General features: G+C 36.4%; 1 protein-coding gene across 1 annotated transcript; it reads left to right on the top strand.

Annotated features, from left to right (window-relative positions):
• The first annotated feature begins 727 nt into the window (after nucleotides 1-727).
• LOC115436342 (protein SMG9) lies at nucleotides 728-9,463 on the top strand. Its single transcript, XM_030159188.1, has 13 exons — nucleotides 728-1,154; nucleotides 1,275-1,349; nucleotides 2,438-2,672; nucleotides 2,795-2,892; nucleotides 3,011-3,123; nucleotides 5,965-6,076; nucleotides 6,163-6,258; nucleotides 6,428-6,513; nucleotides 7,216-7,322; nucleotides 7,415-7,522; nucleotides 7,808-7,933; nucleotides 8,048-8,192; nucleotides 8,659-9,463. The coding sequence occupies exons 1-13, from the start codon at nucleotides 1,008-1,010 to the stop codon at nucleotides 8,735-8,737; spliced, it is 1,527 nt and encodes a 508-aa protein (XP_030015048.1). The 5' UTR covers nucleotides 728-1,007; the 3' UTR covers nucleotides 8,738-9,463.
• Nucleotides 9,464-15,829: the final 6,366 nt, after the last annotated feature.

Raw genomic sequence — 15,829 nt, 5'->3', positions numbered from 1 at the left:
GTCTCCGTCCATATCCTGTTTAAACCGGAAGCACAGTGCCTACAATTCCCAGAATGACATTCGTTTTGAATGCTAAGTTTAGCCGCATATTAGCCAGTAATGACGTATACTTCCTCACCTGGTAATTGTAATATGATATTTATATTAAATAGGTGAAATTCTTAACATCTATATTTTTAAATTACTGCTTTTTTTCCACTGTTATTGTAGTTCTGTGAGGATTTTTAAAACATGTTTTATTCTACCCAAGGCGGTCATTAGCAGTATAAAAGTAGCAGTATAAAGGTGTATATTAATATATTAATTAATTATAAAGGTATATTTTAATGGTCTTGGAAAGGAATCGAAACGATATAACATACAAGGATACTGACAATTATGAAGTGAACTATACCTTTAAGAATCTCACCAGTTCCATAGTTAGTTGTAATTATTTACTTTTTTGACACAATAATTTATAAAAAGCCAAGAAAAGGAAAACAAGAGAATTAAAAAAATGCATATCTTGCTGAATATTTATGGAGTGATATGATTATATTGAATGCATACGAAATTATTCGTCAAGTGGACTGAAATATTTCGGAACTGTTGTTACAAAGATGTTTTTTTACGGCTTTATTTAACAGACGGACAAGGTTTGTTTGATTGTATTAAAATACAATCTCACGCGGGCGGAGTCTATTTGTGGAGTTGACAGCACATAGCCGCTCTTCATCGTGCTCAGTAGAATAGGAAATCAAGAGTACTTGCGGAAAACATGATAACCTACGGAGTAAACGTTATTTACGTCCAGTGGCGAAAGCTAGATGCAAAATTAAACTGTTATAACTAAATGTTTTTCTCTTTTTTTATCGGCAAAAATACTTGCAGTAGCAGGACCGTGTCGGAGAAAATTCACAGGAAGTAATACTGTCCTGATTGACTGTTCACTGTAACTTCTTGCACTTGAATTCAGTAGCTAGCTAGTATTTGTGTTAGACTGCCGTCAGTTCCAGCTGTGTTGAGACATGTCGGAGTCCGGTCACAGTCAACCTGGGATGTACGGCCAGGGACGCAGGAGGAGGCGACGCCGCGGGGACAGGGATGTTGGACCCCCGGGGCAAAATCTGTCCGGCCCCAGTCGAGATCGAGAATACCAGCCGAGAGAGCGGAGGGTATATGAACACAAACAGATTCTCCCGTCAATGAAGTCTCTGTCTTGTTTGCTTTGGTTTAATTTTGCATTCAGAGTCCTGACCCTGTGGTCTTGACTTATTTGTGTGTTGTCTGTCCAGGATGGGAGTGAGGACCCACCAGGTCCACTCATTCAGAAGACCCCTATTATTCTGGCAAAACCCCCCGGAGAAAGGGTACGTGAGCGCTGAGTATTAGCGTTCCACTTAAACATACGCGGGATGAGATAGATATAGACAGTTACATGTAGAGGAAGATTACTTTGATGACCAGTGGTTCTCATATTTATTTTTTCAAGTAGGATATCATTACGGGCCTTCCTATTCTGAATGACGAATGACATGGAATAACGAATGACCTCTAAAATCATTCGGAATAGTGTAAATGGAATGACAGCTATAATGGGAATGGCTGTTGACTTCGAATAACGAAAAAACGACGTGTCGATTTACTGACTGGCTGGCTTCTAGTAAATATAGTGAGCAGAATATGGAAGTAAGAGTATTTACCCCCTGAAGTTAGCTGTCGATGTAGCCCTGGTCTAAGAATGGATAATACATTATCATTCTACCGAATGACAGTGTCATTCTGTGGGATATTGGTGACATTTCCTTTAGAGAGGTAGACAGAGATTATAACAAGGAGAAAACACTGTCATTCTATTGAATTACAGTGTCATTCCACCCAGTATCAGTGTCATTCCATTTGTCAAGGGAGATGGTGGTCATAAGAATGGATAATACACTGTCATTCTACAGAATGACAGTGTCATTCCATGGGATATTGGCATCATTTCCTTTAGAGAGGGAGATAGAGATTATAACAAGGACAAAACACTGTCATTCTTATGAATTACAGTGTCATTCCACTGAGTATAAGTCTCATTCCTTTTCTCAAGGGAGCAGTTGTTACGCCAAATCTTACGCCAAATTTTAGTGGTCATTCATTATTCCATGTCATTCGTCAGTCGGATTAGGAAGGCCCTATCATTACTTAGATGCTCACTCTAACAGTTATCCAGTTTCTAATTAAGTAAAAAAAATAAACATTTTTAATGGTGTTCAAGTTGAAGATACTATTATTCTATTAACTGGCTAATGGCTGTTTTTTGGGCCAAAACTATATTTATTATGTGAGCCTTTAAAATTCCACTACTGGTCAACCTCCGGCTCTTATTGTCATCAGAAAATATTATTTATCAAGTTTTTAAAATGTATAACGGCTAATAAAATGTAAAGTTTTTTTCTAATCAATTTTTCTCAAGGCCAAGACAACACAGAATACCACTGTCAGTGGAACTCCAGTCCTGGAAAAGCCTATTATGCTAATGAAGGCCAGGGATGACGGTGGGAAGCCTGGGACCCCTCCAGAGGCAGCACCTCAGCCCTCTGGTCCAGGACCCTCCAAGATCGAGAGGGAAGGGCAGCGACCCACTCAGCCTGTATACCAGATCCAAAACCGGGGAATGGGTGCTTCTGCATCGAGCAGTGCCGTGGACCGTGAGTCACTGGTTTCATTAACTGTTGGTTATGTTATACTCCTACCTGTACATGCTAATGTTGTAAACCTATGTGTTGAAAAACTAAAAGACAAGATTTTGAATGTTTTTTGTGACTTACAGCCATGGTTGGTCAATCTAAACTCCTTCCTCCAGAGAAGATGAAGCACAGTATCAAGTTAGTAGATGATCAGATGAATTGGTGTGACAGTGCCATGGAGGTGAGCTAATCATCACTGATTTCTTTTAAGCCTTAAAATTGAATGTTTTGATAATAATTCCAATATATTACATCATATATACTAATAGAAAGTTTTTCTTTGCTAATCTGTGTTGTAGTATCTAAGAGACCAGACAGATATGCTGGTGGTAGGAGTCCTTGGCCTGCAGGGAAGTGGAAAATCTACCATAATGTCACTGTTATCTGCCAACACCACTGAGGAAGATCAAAGGTAAAGACTTCAGGAATACCATGAATAAATTCAAGTTCAAGAACAGTAAATGTGTGGCAGTATAGTGTATGAAAAAACTGACTAAGACAGCAACGTTAAAGGATGCATTTTTCAGTTAGTAGAGTATCCATTACTGAACACAGAGAGATTGATGTTCCAGTGGGTCAGTGACAGAGAAAAAGTCAAAGAATGTGTAAAGAAAATTCTTCAGTGTCTGGAAACACTGGACAGCATAACAACACTAACACCAGAAAAAGGTGTCATCACAAGCAAAACATTATTTATCAGCTTTTCTGTTCCACTTTTTGCAGTCTATAGAGCTGTAAATATTCTGCAGAGCTGTATAAAATAACCAAATAGATGTTTTGATAAACTCCATTCACACAGGAGTATTTTCAAATTAAACTACTCAGTATTTTTAAATTAAACTACTCATGTACTGACTGACATGTAGTCTTTAGTACTCTGGTTCTGCAAAGAGTTTTTGTAATTATATATTAGTTCTTGTTTTCTTGTGTACTGATAAGCTGACAAGCAAGACTAAAACATTACACTGAATGAAGGGGAATGAGGAAAAAGAGATGATTAATTAGAGCCTATTGAACAAACTTTAACTGCATGGTATGTATGGTAGACATTTTGTAGTAATGCTCTCTTAGTATCTCTATCCCTTACACAGCTGCCAGTAGTTTCTATTTTAATTACCCATAATACACAAACTGAGTGAAAAGCACACCACTTATCTGAGTCAAAAACTGAACATGTACAAGCTCAGAAAAACAGGTCTTGGTCATGTTTTGTTTGGCGTTCTACTTTGTGTTTTTGCTGCTGCAGTAGCTTGTAAAAAAAGACTACATATGTGTGGGTTCATCAACAGTTTACATTATTCATAAGTAACCGGTATTCCATGGCAAGCTCTAATAATACGATCTTGGCTGATATGTGTGGGTTCTCAACAGTTTACATTATTCATAAGTAACTGGTATTCCATGGCAGGCTCTAATAATACGATCTTGGCTGATATGTGTGGGTTCTCAACAGTTTACATTATTCAAAAGTAACTGGTATTCCATGGCAAGCTCTAATAGAACAGTCATGGCTGCTCGTCACTTGAAGAAATGCAGTAGCTTAATCTAAAATTATTTTAAAAGTGGAAACAAATTAATTAGACAGTGAAAGAAAAAAATCATTCACGCTGTATGCCTATGAAACTAATTACAGCCTTGCAGATGTGTCCTTGGAAATGGCAGCAAAATACTTCCTTTCTCTTCAACTTATCAACCTCCATGTTCATTGTATCAACCTGAGGAAAGCACTATTTGTGCCTATAAAGCCATTAATTTTTTTCTCCTCATTTTTAGTGTCAGAACTGTACAATATGTGTGTCAGTAGTAATTCTGAGAAGTTTTGCAGAAAGCTTTAATGTAAGACACAAACTTTGATTCCATTCACATTATTTCAGATCTCTTTCACTAATAATAATAATAATAATAATAATAATAATAATGATAATGATAATAATAATAATTAATCTGTTTTATATAGCGCTTTTCTAGGTTACTCAAAGACGCAAATAGTTAGAATTTAATAATGACATGGAGCTAGTGGTCCCAGATTGTGTCCTGGCAAGTTGATTTGCACAATTTAAGCTCCAATGGTACCAAAACACATACAAATGTAATGTAATACAAACATTTGTTAAGCTATAAAATGTAACATTTATGTGTTAAAACATCTAATAAGGACCACACGGCCCTTTTTAGTTGATTGCCTGCCAGTGGTGTCATATCTCCTTTTCCGCCATAAACATTACTTCATGTACATTAGACCAAAATTACATCATGTGATTATATGTCACTACTCACAATGTGAATAGAACTACAGCGTTGTATGAATGCAAACATGGTTTCTGCCAGAGTCGTGTCAAATACATTTTCATCAGCAATGGTGGTGAAAATAACTCACAACCATGATTGTGACTTACTCATATTCCTCACAATTGTTTTAACTGATTAACCCAGTAGCAGCTGGACATGTTTGTGCATTAAAATCCCTATTTACTTAGGACTAGTGTAACCTATGGACCTCTGGTGATTTGGAAGTTAACCCTCCACATCTGTGTTTCATGTGATGTATTCGCATGGGTAATCAAATTTGTTTTTGAGGAGTGCCAGGTGGCAATGATGAGGTGAGGGGGGTTGTACCTACTGAGCTATATAACCCACCACATCCTCCGCAAACAGGTCAGTCATGTTACTTATAGAATAACACCCCCACCCACCACCCCCTGTCACATTTTTGTTGGGAGGGGAGCAGGAGGCTCCTGATGCTGTTAGTGGGCATTTTTTCAAAAAAGGTTGAGAAACACTGGTGCAGACAATTTGTGATGGAATTTTTACTCACAATCATAGAAAACCTATGTATTCATTAGAAATTAGAAGAGGTTCACAGGTAGTTCTAGTTACAGCTGAAAACTCATTCACACTAACTACATAGAATACAAAAAGTGTTCTAAAATGAAAGTAAATACAGTGCAAACCAAATAATTTTTAGTTTCTTGTCTCTGGTTTTGTAAAGATGAAGAAGTGATGGCAGTTGTTCTTAACACAGAGTAACATAGTGAACCCATCTGTTTTTACAGTATTTAGTGAGGTGAATTACAGTACAGTAAATATAATTACACATTATATTTATTCAAACTTAGAACCTTTTAAGACTGATGAGTGAAGTCTGTGCCAGAAAACCAAGTTCTGTTATTTCATTTTTTACCGGGAGCAGATAAAGGACTTGTTAACAACCTGTATTTATTAACTTGTCATAAATATATGTTCATTTGTGCAGGAGTTATGTATTTCGAGCCCAAACACAAGAAATCAAGGAAAGAGGAGGAAACCAGAGCACAGGCATTGATTTCTTTATCACACAGGAAAGAGTCATCTTCTTGGATACTCAGGTAAAAATAAAATATCTGCTAGACTGTGAGTCATTGTTATACTTTTGTGTGTACTGTTGTTAACATGTTATGTTTTTGTTCTTAAGCCAATGCTTAGTCCTTCAATTCTCGACCACCTCATCAACAACGACCGGAAGCTGCCTCCTGAGTACAACCTTCCTCACACATATGTTGAGATGCAGGTCAGTAACTGGTCTGCAGGGAGTGTGAGATGAAAAACAAAATCCCAGGTGTTAAAACCAAACCTCACCACTGGGGGTGAACATAGCTCTTCTGTTCATTGTTTACCAAAGGTTAAATGTTCCTTTACCTGTAACCACATTTTGATCTCTCTGTATGATTTGTCAACAGTCTCTTCAGATCGCTGCCTTCCTGTTTACAGTGTGTCATGTAGTTATCGTGGTTCAAGATTGGTTTAGTGACTTAAACCTCTACAGGTATGTGTGTCTGGGATCTGAGTTAAATCTTCTTTGAAAAACAGAATAAAAGCAGTTATGCGAAGCCCCAGACTCTCTCAGGAATGTTCAACCTCTAGAGAGGATATTTGTCTTGGACTTTTTCATAAATTCACTGTTGTTTTTCCTGTCAGTTGGTCTTCTAGACAACAAATATGGCCAACGCCAAGTCTGTCATAAAGGACTGGCTATGTGTCTGTCTAACATTCATTTTGTCCAGTGCACTTTTATCTGCACAAGATGCCCAGCTGAACAGGAAATTGTAATGAAGCATCAGATTAACTCTGGCTTCATGGAAAACACATGCATTCTTTTGTTCACTGTTTTAAACTAAACCCACCAGCATTACTGTTTGAGTGAATCTGATCATTTAACTTGGCTTTTTGAATAAAGTAAGGAGTAACCTGACAGAAAATACAAATGTCTGGCTCTTCTCCTCATAGTCTGGTTTTTAAGGGAGATTATTGTGATGAATGTAACTTAAATTGTTATAAAATATCCTAAATATGGTAGAATGTGCTGTTATCATCAGATCAAAATTAGCTCTGGTATTGTAAGAAGGTATTGATGTTGGTTATAGTTTGCAACTTTAAGTGCCTGGTTATGTTAGGAAGAGTTCTTATCCCACAATGACAAAAACCACCACACAAGATATGTACTTTTCTATTTTCTTTTTATTTTAAGGTTTCTTCAGACTGCTGAGATGGTGAAGCCCTCCACTCCCTCTGCAAGCCACGATAGCACTGGCTCATCAGGAAATGAGGACGGAGCCGAGTACTATCCTCATATAGGTGCCTTGTTCATACAGAAACACAGACAGACAAACAAACATATTCAGTACTCATACACAGATCAACTTAATAGCAATTTCTCTTTTATCCAGTGTTTGTCCAGAATAAGGCAAGGCGGGATGATTTTTGCCCAAGAACCCTGAAGGATATGCACATGGTGGTGGACAAACTCATGGCACACTCTCATCTGAAATACAAAGGTCAAAACACAAGTACATTAACACATTTTGTTGATGCGATTCCTATCATTTTTTTAAGTGTGTTACATATGTTTTCACTGTAGCACATTGAGATTATTTTGAATGAAACATGCCTTATAAATGCAATTTATTATTATTATTATTATTATTATTATTATTGCAAGCAAAAATAGTTTAAGGCATTTTAGATAATATTTGGTTTTGATATTTAATTAGCAAAGTAGCTTCAGTAACTTCCATGCCTGCTATCAACTGAAATGATTTACATTTGGTATTGGTTTCTAGGTACTTTGTCCATGCTCGACTGCAATATCTTTCCTGGCCTGGGGCAGGATTATCTGGCAACTGAAGTGAATATGTTTCTACTCCCTGTGCAGGAGAACGATGGGGAGGATAGTCTAACCAAAGCAGGTTAAAAATGATTGATCCCATTTCCAGAAAGACCAAAGTTAAATTGTCCTCTGCTTTCTTTTTTTTTTTTTTTTTTTTTTATCAGAAGTAAATGAATCCTTGTGTAATGTGTAGGGTCGGGAACATACCCCCTCTTCTCTCTGCTTCCGGGGTACAGAGGTCACCCATCTTTCTCTACGATGGTGTCCAAGCTCCGCAGCCAAATACTGGCCATGCCTCGCTGTCAGCTGTCACACACCATCCTCACTGAGAAGAATTGGTAAAGGATACACAACATCACGTTCAACATGGCGCACTGTATCACTCACTATATTCAGTTTAAGCTTATTGTTTACGCACATCTGGATTATGGTGTCACCACGTTTTCTTCTACAAGCTAAGGCCCAGTTTTCACAACAATGCTCTCGGGAGAAAATGACAAAATATTTTATGAGATGCGCCTTTCGTTTAGATTGCAACGGCGTTTTTTGGGGTTGAAAATGCAAAAAAGTAAAACCACCTTCCAGAGTGGAAATCTTAAAAGCGCTCCTCTCGGTGAATCCATGCAGGCTGAAATAAAAGATAAACTCTATCCTCAGATCAAATCAAGCCGCCCAAACCAGACTCTTATACTGTTCAAAGTACAAAGAAAATACAGCCTTTAGTCAAGGAGCTGGTACTTCAACCAATCACACAAAAGTGACTAAGTTGAGCTTTGTGTATGTTCTTTGTTTTTTGTCTTTCAGGTTTCACTACGCAGCTCGTATCTGGGACGGTGTGAAAAAGTCATCTGCTCTTTCTGAATACAGTCGCCTGCTCTGCTAAACACGTTTTTTATTTGCTATCAAATAGCAGCGGGATTTTTTTTATATTAAAACGGGTCACATAAAAAACATTGTTGCTCCTGAAAACTGGAGACTTTCACAAAAGACAGTTGTGAAACCGACACCTCATTCAGTGGTGAAGAGTTACGTATAATTTTTCAGGTGAAGCACTTCTGAAAGACTCTTGGGAGTGTCATGTTGGGAAGTTGTCTACCCATTCACCGGAGGAATTCCCACGCAGTTGACCCATAACAGAGACAAGAGAGAAACATGTTTTTCTGTTCATGCATAAGCAAGTTGTTTATATTATGTGATATAACAGCAGTTTTGTACACATACATTCAGAGATCAACACAGTCCTCTAGTTATGTTTTCATTAAAGATTTATTTATTTAAAAAGAGGATTTCCAATTACTTGATAGAAGGCAGGTCTTGTAAAATCATAATTTGTGTTCAAGCACAGTACAAATGGATTAAAAAACCATTGTTGCCCAGAACAAAAAGCCGCATTGACTCATATTAAGATATATCAAAATAATAATTGTGACATGACATCCACAGGTGGGGAGCCTAAATGATTTAAGAAGTACTTTTTTTTTTAACTAGTTTTATTGATTATCAAGGTCAAACATTGATCACATACAATCATGAACACTCCTTGACAACAAAACTCATTTAACAATGTTAGTTACTGTACCAGTTTATTTCCAAGTAGGAAAGGAAGAAAATGAATTGGGCAAATCAAAGCTAAAGAGGGAAAGAAAAATACAAAACTAAATAAAACCAAAAACTAAACTAAAAAAAACAAACAAACTAACATACAAACAACACCCCCCCCCCCAAAAAAAAAAAAAAATCCTATCTAGATATTCTCCTGTTTCAACAGATATCGCGATACAGATGTCCACCTACGCATAAATAGTAAAGTACGGTTTTTAAGAGGGGATGTTTATTAAGAAAGAAAAAGTCAGCTGGATGGTATTTGATAGAAATTCTATGTTGGACATTGTGGTGTCACTTAATTAATTTCTCCTCAACCAGCAGATGTGTTCAGGTCAGCGTTAAAAATATATACAGGTAAAACTCATCAGATTTATCAACAGTTTTTACTCGTGGACACTTTTCTGTATGTGATATTTCAGATTTTATTGTGTTCATACACTCACATACCAGATCTATCTCCACATTTTGTTGCTCTGTCAGTGTTGGACATAAATGTGGTACCATCCACTATCATTATCTCTGGGTTGAATATCTTGTTGATATGTCTTTAAATGATTTACACTCAACTGCAAAATTGTGTCAAATGAGAGATTGTTTCTGGTGGTGTTACAATATCCAAAATTCCCACAAAAGAAAATGTATTTCTTTGTTAACAGTTGCTTTTGTAGCTCAGAGGCTGTTATTTCACACGGCATATCCTACACTGTACAGAAAAGGACATCAGATTTCCTGCTTTGTTTTACAGTAAAAATAGTATGGTGAAATACTGGTTTTCTGGCTGTTGTTCTTATTCAGATTTCTTATTTGTTTTTAAAAAAAAGATTAGAAAAGCAATTACTTTTGGTAAAATGTTTGCCACAGTGTGAGAGAGAATGGGCCAGCGTGGGAAGAGATTTTAGCACTATTTAATTATATAATTTATTGATAAAATTATACATAAAAAGCATCTTCCTATTTGTACAGTACTGTTTATACTGTTTAAAAATCGTCGGCCATCTTTAGTTAGTTGTTTTTATCAGTGAAATGAGCATCCATATTTATTTCTTACTTTTTTCTTCAGATACAACACAAAAATACAGGAAATACATGCACAGCCTTAAAGACACACAAAAACTGAACTAAACGGGTTCTAAAGGTTAAAGTCGCTATTTAGTGTGACCCCTGAGCCTATGACAAGAAGCAGCAAAGATGATAACAAACATCTGACTTCTTGAATGAAAATTAATGCAATAAATCTCATGTTGTTTGAATGAAAGGGTGAAAAATATGTTATGTGAAAACTGCTTTTAATAACCAGGTATACATGGGTTTTATTAGCCAAATACCAGCTGTGAAAGTGTAAAAGAAGGGAGAATCAAATCTATCCTCCCACTATTCTGGACAAACACAGATACACTTTATTTCTCTCATAGCATAGCTCCGTATTCTATCCTTTCCCCTTTCACACCTAATTTGGCAGATATTTCATTTGTGCTGGATGTATATTTTATGGACTATTTGTCAATCAGTCAATCAATCAAACTTTATTTCTATAGCACTTTTCATATATGATACATGTAGCACAAAGTGGTCACATCAAAGCAACAAAGTAAAGTAAAGTTTACAATAAAAGTTTAATTAAAAGCTAGACTAAAAAGATAAGTTTTGAGTTTACTTTTAAAAATATGAACACTCGCAGCGGACCTCAGGTAGACAGTTCATAGTTTGGGGCCATAAAAACTGAATGAGGCCTCACCATGAGTTTTAGTGTGGACTCTAGGAACAGTTAAAGGAGTACTACCTGAGGGTCCAAGAGGGCTCATGTGTTAAAAGCAAATCAGATAAATAATAGGGCTAAGACCATTAAGAGTTTTAAAAACCAATAAAAGCACTTTAAAATCGATCCTGAAGCTCACAGGGAGCCAGTGCAGAGACCTGAGCACTGGTGTAAGCTCTTAAGCATTTAAGCACTTTGAATGAAATTAATAATGCTTTCTTCTATTCAGTTTGTAAATATTAAAAAGTATGTTAAAATCTTTAAAGATCTACAATTTATGTGGCAATTTCCAACTGAATTTTTCCATTTATGTACCATGTATTACAGTCGTATCCTCTGCATTTGGCATTTTCAATAAAAATTTGGTATTTTTCTTTAAATTATTGAGCTCTTCATAACACCTCAGATCAAATTTGAAGGTCATTATATCAAACAGACAAACTAAAAAAACGTTTTCAACAACATATATATTTAACTAAACATAAAAACAAGTGTCTACAACCACCATCATTTGTCAAACTACATGATTTTTACTGGTGAATCAGTGTTGCAGAAAGATGACAGTGTTTTACATGTTCACTATGGAGCCTCTGAACGTCCACGTGGATCATATCTGATGACGATAAAAAGCTGAGACACTGTATTCTACCTGGATTATTTCAATGTATAGATGGGATTAGTGGTCCAGAAATTATTAAACATATTAGATTAGTTGATATTTTTGGTCCCAGGTGACTCTTTAGGTCTTTGAGGGTCAAGAGACAAGTTTAGACTGCAGGGGTGTCCAATCCTGAACCTCGAGGGCTGGTATCCTGCATGTTTTAGATGTATCCCTCTTCCAACACACTTGAGTGAAATGATAATCCTATCTTTAAATTCTGTGTGCTGAAAGAGGGATGCATCTACAACAGGGGTCTGCAACCCTGGTCCTAGAGAGCCACTATCCTGCATGTTTTAGATGTTTCCCTCTTCCAGCACACCTCATGGTTATTATCAGGCTTCTGCAGAGCTTGAGGATAGGCTCATCATTTGAATCAGGTGTGTTGGAAGAGGGACACATCTAAAACATGCAGGATAGTCTCTCTCTAGGACCAGGGCTGCTGACCCCTGATCTAATACATGCAGGATACCAGCCCTCAAGGTTCAGGATTGGACAACCCTGGTAAAGTTTATGGGAGGACCAAAGCAGTGTGGCCAATCCTTGACATTTCTACACAGTAAATGCAAAAGCTCAAAGAAAAGTCACTGAGATCTGGAAACAACAACATGCATCTGTTTCTACTCATCACTGGGATTGTTCTTTTTCCTAAAGGTAAGTTTTTGTTTTATCTGTCTATCTTTGCAACGTTCAGTCGCCAAACTTTCCACTGCACATTTATTTCATTAATTACTCCCAATTTATTGATTTTGTTTATTTTTAAACATTTTTTTCCAGTTTTTGACAAATGGACATTTTTTTTTTTTTTTTTTTATCATCCGTGTATTTTGTTTCTTAGTCTTTCCCTCTGGAGTCAACGGAAACACCGGTTTGTCATCGCAACGATTAAGCTCTGTTTTATCCATGTAACTGTCATTTTATGCCCCAGAACAGAAAATCTCATCTGTTGTTACACAAATGATTGACAGCTTAAGTTAAACCAATCACAGAGCAATGTTCAGAGAGCATCACCTCTTACTGTACATGATTGGATACGTTTTTTGTCCGTCAACTTTCACAAACCAATAGGCACTCTGAAGCCACTAAGGTCCACCCTATTATAGTTTTAGCTGGAGAGGAACCAGAACTGTTTTGCTACATCGAATGAATAAAAAAAAAAAAAAAAAAAAAAAAACCCATCTAATATGAAGTCATTATTCAGCCTCGTTTATCTCACATCTGAGACATTTGGCAAAAATAAAATGACATTCAACATTTTATGCTCTTTTTTTTTTTTTCTTTTGCAAAACTTAATTTTAGATATCTATTATTTTAATCATATATTCCACTACTTTTAGTATATTTTCTTAATATTCTCAGTAGTTTATTATCACATATTTTAGTTACATCTTTGTACAGCACTTTGCGTAGCTTGCGTTGTTTTAAATGTGCTATATACTGTCACGGAAAAAATTATTAGACCATCAAAAGTCATTAAAAACAATGGTTATGCAATCAAGTAACTCCTGTGTGTATCATGTGACTAAACATACAGAAAAGAAAACATGGAATGCCTAAAAGCATTGTTTTTGTCAGTACAATGCCATAGTTATTGATGTAAGAACTGAAGTGATTTGGTTATAATCAAGACAAACATGGAAAATGTCTAGATATCAGCTCTGAAATTAAACTCTTATGAGCTATTTTTGTTGTTATCATTATATTTGTCCAAACAAATGTACCTTTAGTTTTACCAGGCATTAAAATGAACAAGAAATGGAAGAAAACAATGGTGGTCTACTAATTTTTTTCCACGACTGTAATCAACTTGACCTTGACTTTTGTGAAGTTAAGATTTTTTTAAACCTATTTCAAGCATCAAAACACTTCGTCCTCATGAGTGAAGGTGTGTCTTTGCAACAGACTTGACTCTTTCTACAGTGCTCTAGGAAAAAAATACACATAAAGCTGAGAATGTCCTTAACATTTTGATATAAAACACTTCGGCATTATCTTATTTGCAAGTAGTATGTAAACACTGAGACTCCAGAGAATTAAATGTATCTTCTCTATTGTTAAAATGGCTTTCTTTTGACTTCAGATGTGATATGTTAAAATATATTTTGTCTCATATTCTTAAAACTATGATTTTTTTTCTAACTATTTGGTTTTATTTTGCCAGTGTATACGCTGAAATGTTATGACTGTGGAAACTTCGTCGATGAACACTGCTCTGATATTGAGAGAGAATGCCCTTCAGGGTCTGATCGATGTTTGGCATCAAGAATAACTCAATATACGGGTATGGCATTTACTGCTTCAGTGATGTTGCTTGAACTACTTTGGATTTTGTCTACTTTACTGACACTAGTCTTCTATTACAGGGAAAGAATATCAACAACATTAAGTGATAAAGGTTGTATTCCTGCTTCTCACTGTGTTGAGGCCTCACTCAACGTTGGAAAGTACAGAACTGCATTCACTACCAATGTTGCACCACTGACCTCTGCAATGACCAACTGGCTCCTGGTATATACTTTATTTGTCTTTATAGTAAACAGATATAATAATAGCTTTCTGTACGTCTTTCAAACTGTCCTTACTTGGAAAAAAAAAACAATTTAGAGTCTGGAAAACTATAGGCCATTTAAAGTGATTGTTACAAAATGTTTTAGTTTCCCATTGATATGTTTTGGGTTGGTTTGATGCTTTTGCCAAGTACCACAGTGCATACACATGGTTTAATGCAAGTTAAAATGTTTTGCCATATATTCCTATATAACACAATAAGTCTGAAACTGTAAGAGAATGTCAAATCGATTGCATTTACTGTCCTTGTATCATAATCTATGCATGCAATTCTCTCAGTTACCTGCAGTTATGGCCTAAAAGGTGATTTATGACGTCACAATTACCTTGACTTTCGACCTTTGGCCACCAAAATCAAATCCATTCATCCTAGAGTCCAATTGAATGGTATTCCTAAAATATTGTGTTTAAGTGTAATTGGGAACGAACTTCCCATGGACACATTTAAAAGAGTTTTCATACACACCAAGGCAACTGAAGAGTGTATCAGAGCATGAAAAAGTCCATCTGACACAATGAAGCTGCATAGGACATGAAAGTACAGAGAAATCTGCTTCCCCATGTGAACAATGTGGTGTGTGCATTACAGAACCTGCTGAACCCAGACTCAACGGTAAAAAATGCATCGGTTGTGATGGAACTGGATTCTGCAATTGGAATGTGGACTGTGTTGACAATGAAGACCATTGTTTCACTAATACAGGTAAACAGCCCAAGACATCAACAATCTGTCTCCCACATATTTCCTCAGATCAGAGAGAAGAATGCTTAATGATACGTTTACATATTAAGATGTGAATCACATACACCAACAGCATTTTCCTTTTTTCAGTGGTTAACAACATAATCATACAGGGCTGTGCCTCCGAGGAGTACTGTCTGAAGACACAAATAGCAGAGCTTCCAAGTCACATCTCAACAGAAATGACCTGCTGTCAGGGGGACTACTGCAACAGAGCTGACAGCACAGGTGGCAGCCTTCTGCTTCTAGTGGTGACGGTGGTTTCCTTGGTTATTTTTTCTTAAATGACTGAGAGAAAAGTGTGAATGTTCCATTGCACTTCAGTATTGTTACAAAAAAATTAATGCAATAAATCTCATGTTGTTTGAATGAAAGGATTAAAAATATGTTACATGCAAACTGCTTTTAATAACAGGTGTACATGGGTTTTATAAGCCAAATACCAGCTGTGAAAGTGTAAAAGAAGAGAGAATCAAATCTATCCTCCTACTATTCTGGACAAACACAGATACACTTTATTTCTCTCATAGCATAGCTCCGTATTCTATCCTTTCCCCTTTCACACCTAATTTGGCAGATATTTCATTTGTGCTGGATGTATATTTTATGGACTACTTAAGCCCTTTGAATGAAATTAATAATGCTT

The sequence above is a fragment of the Sphaeramia orbicularis genome, chromosome 16 (genome assembly GCF_902148855.1).
Source record: "Sphaeramia orbicularis chromosome 16, fSphaOr1.1, whole genome shotgun sequence".
Classification (NCBI taxonomy): domain Eukaryota; kingdom Metazoa; phylum Chordata; class Actinopteri; order Kurtiformes; family Apogonidae; genus Sphaeramia; species Sphaeramia orbicularis.
This window is presented reverse-complemented; position numbering and strand designations above follow the sequence as displayed.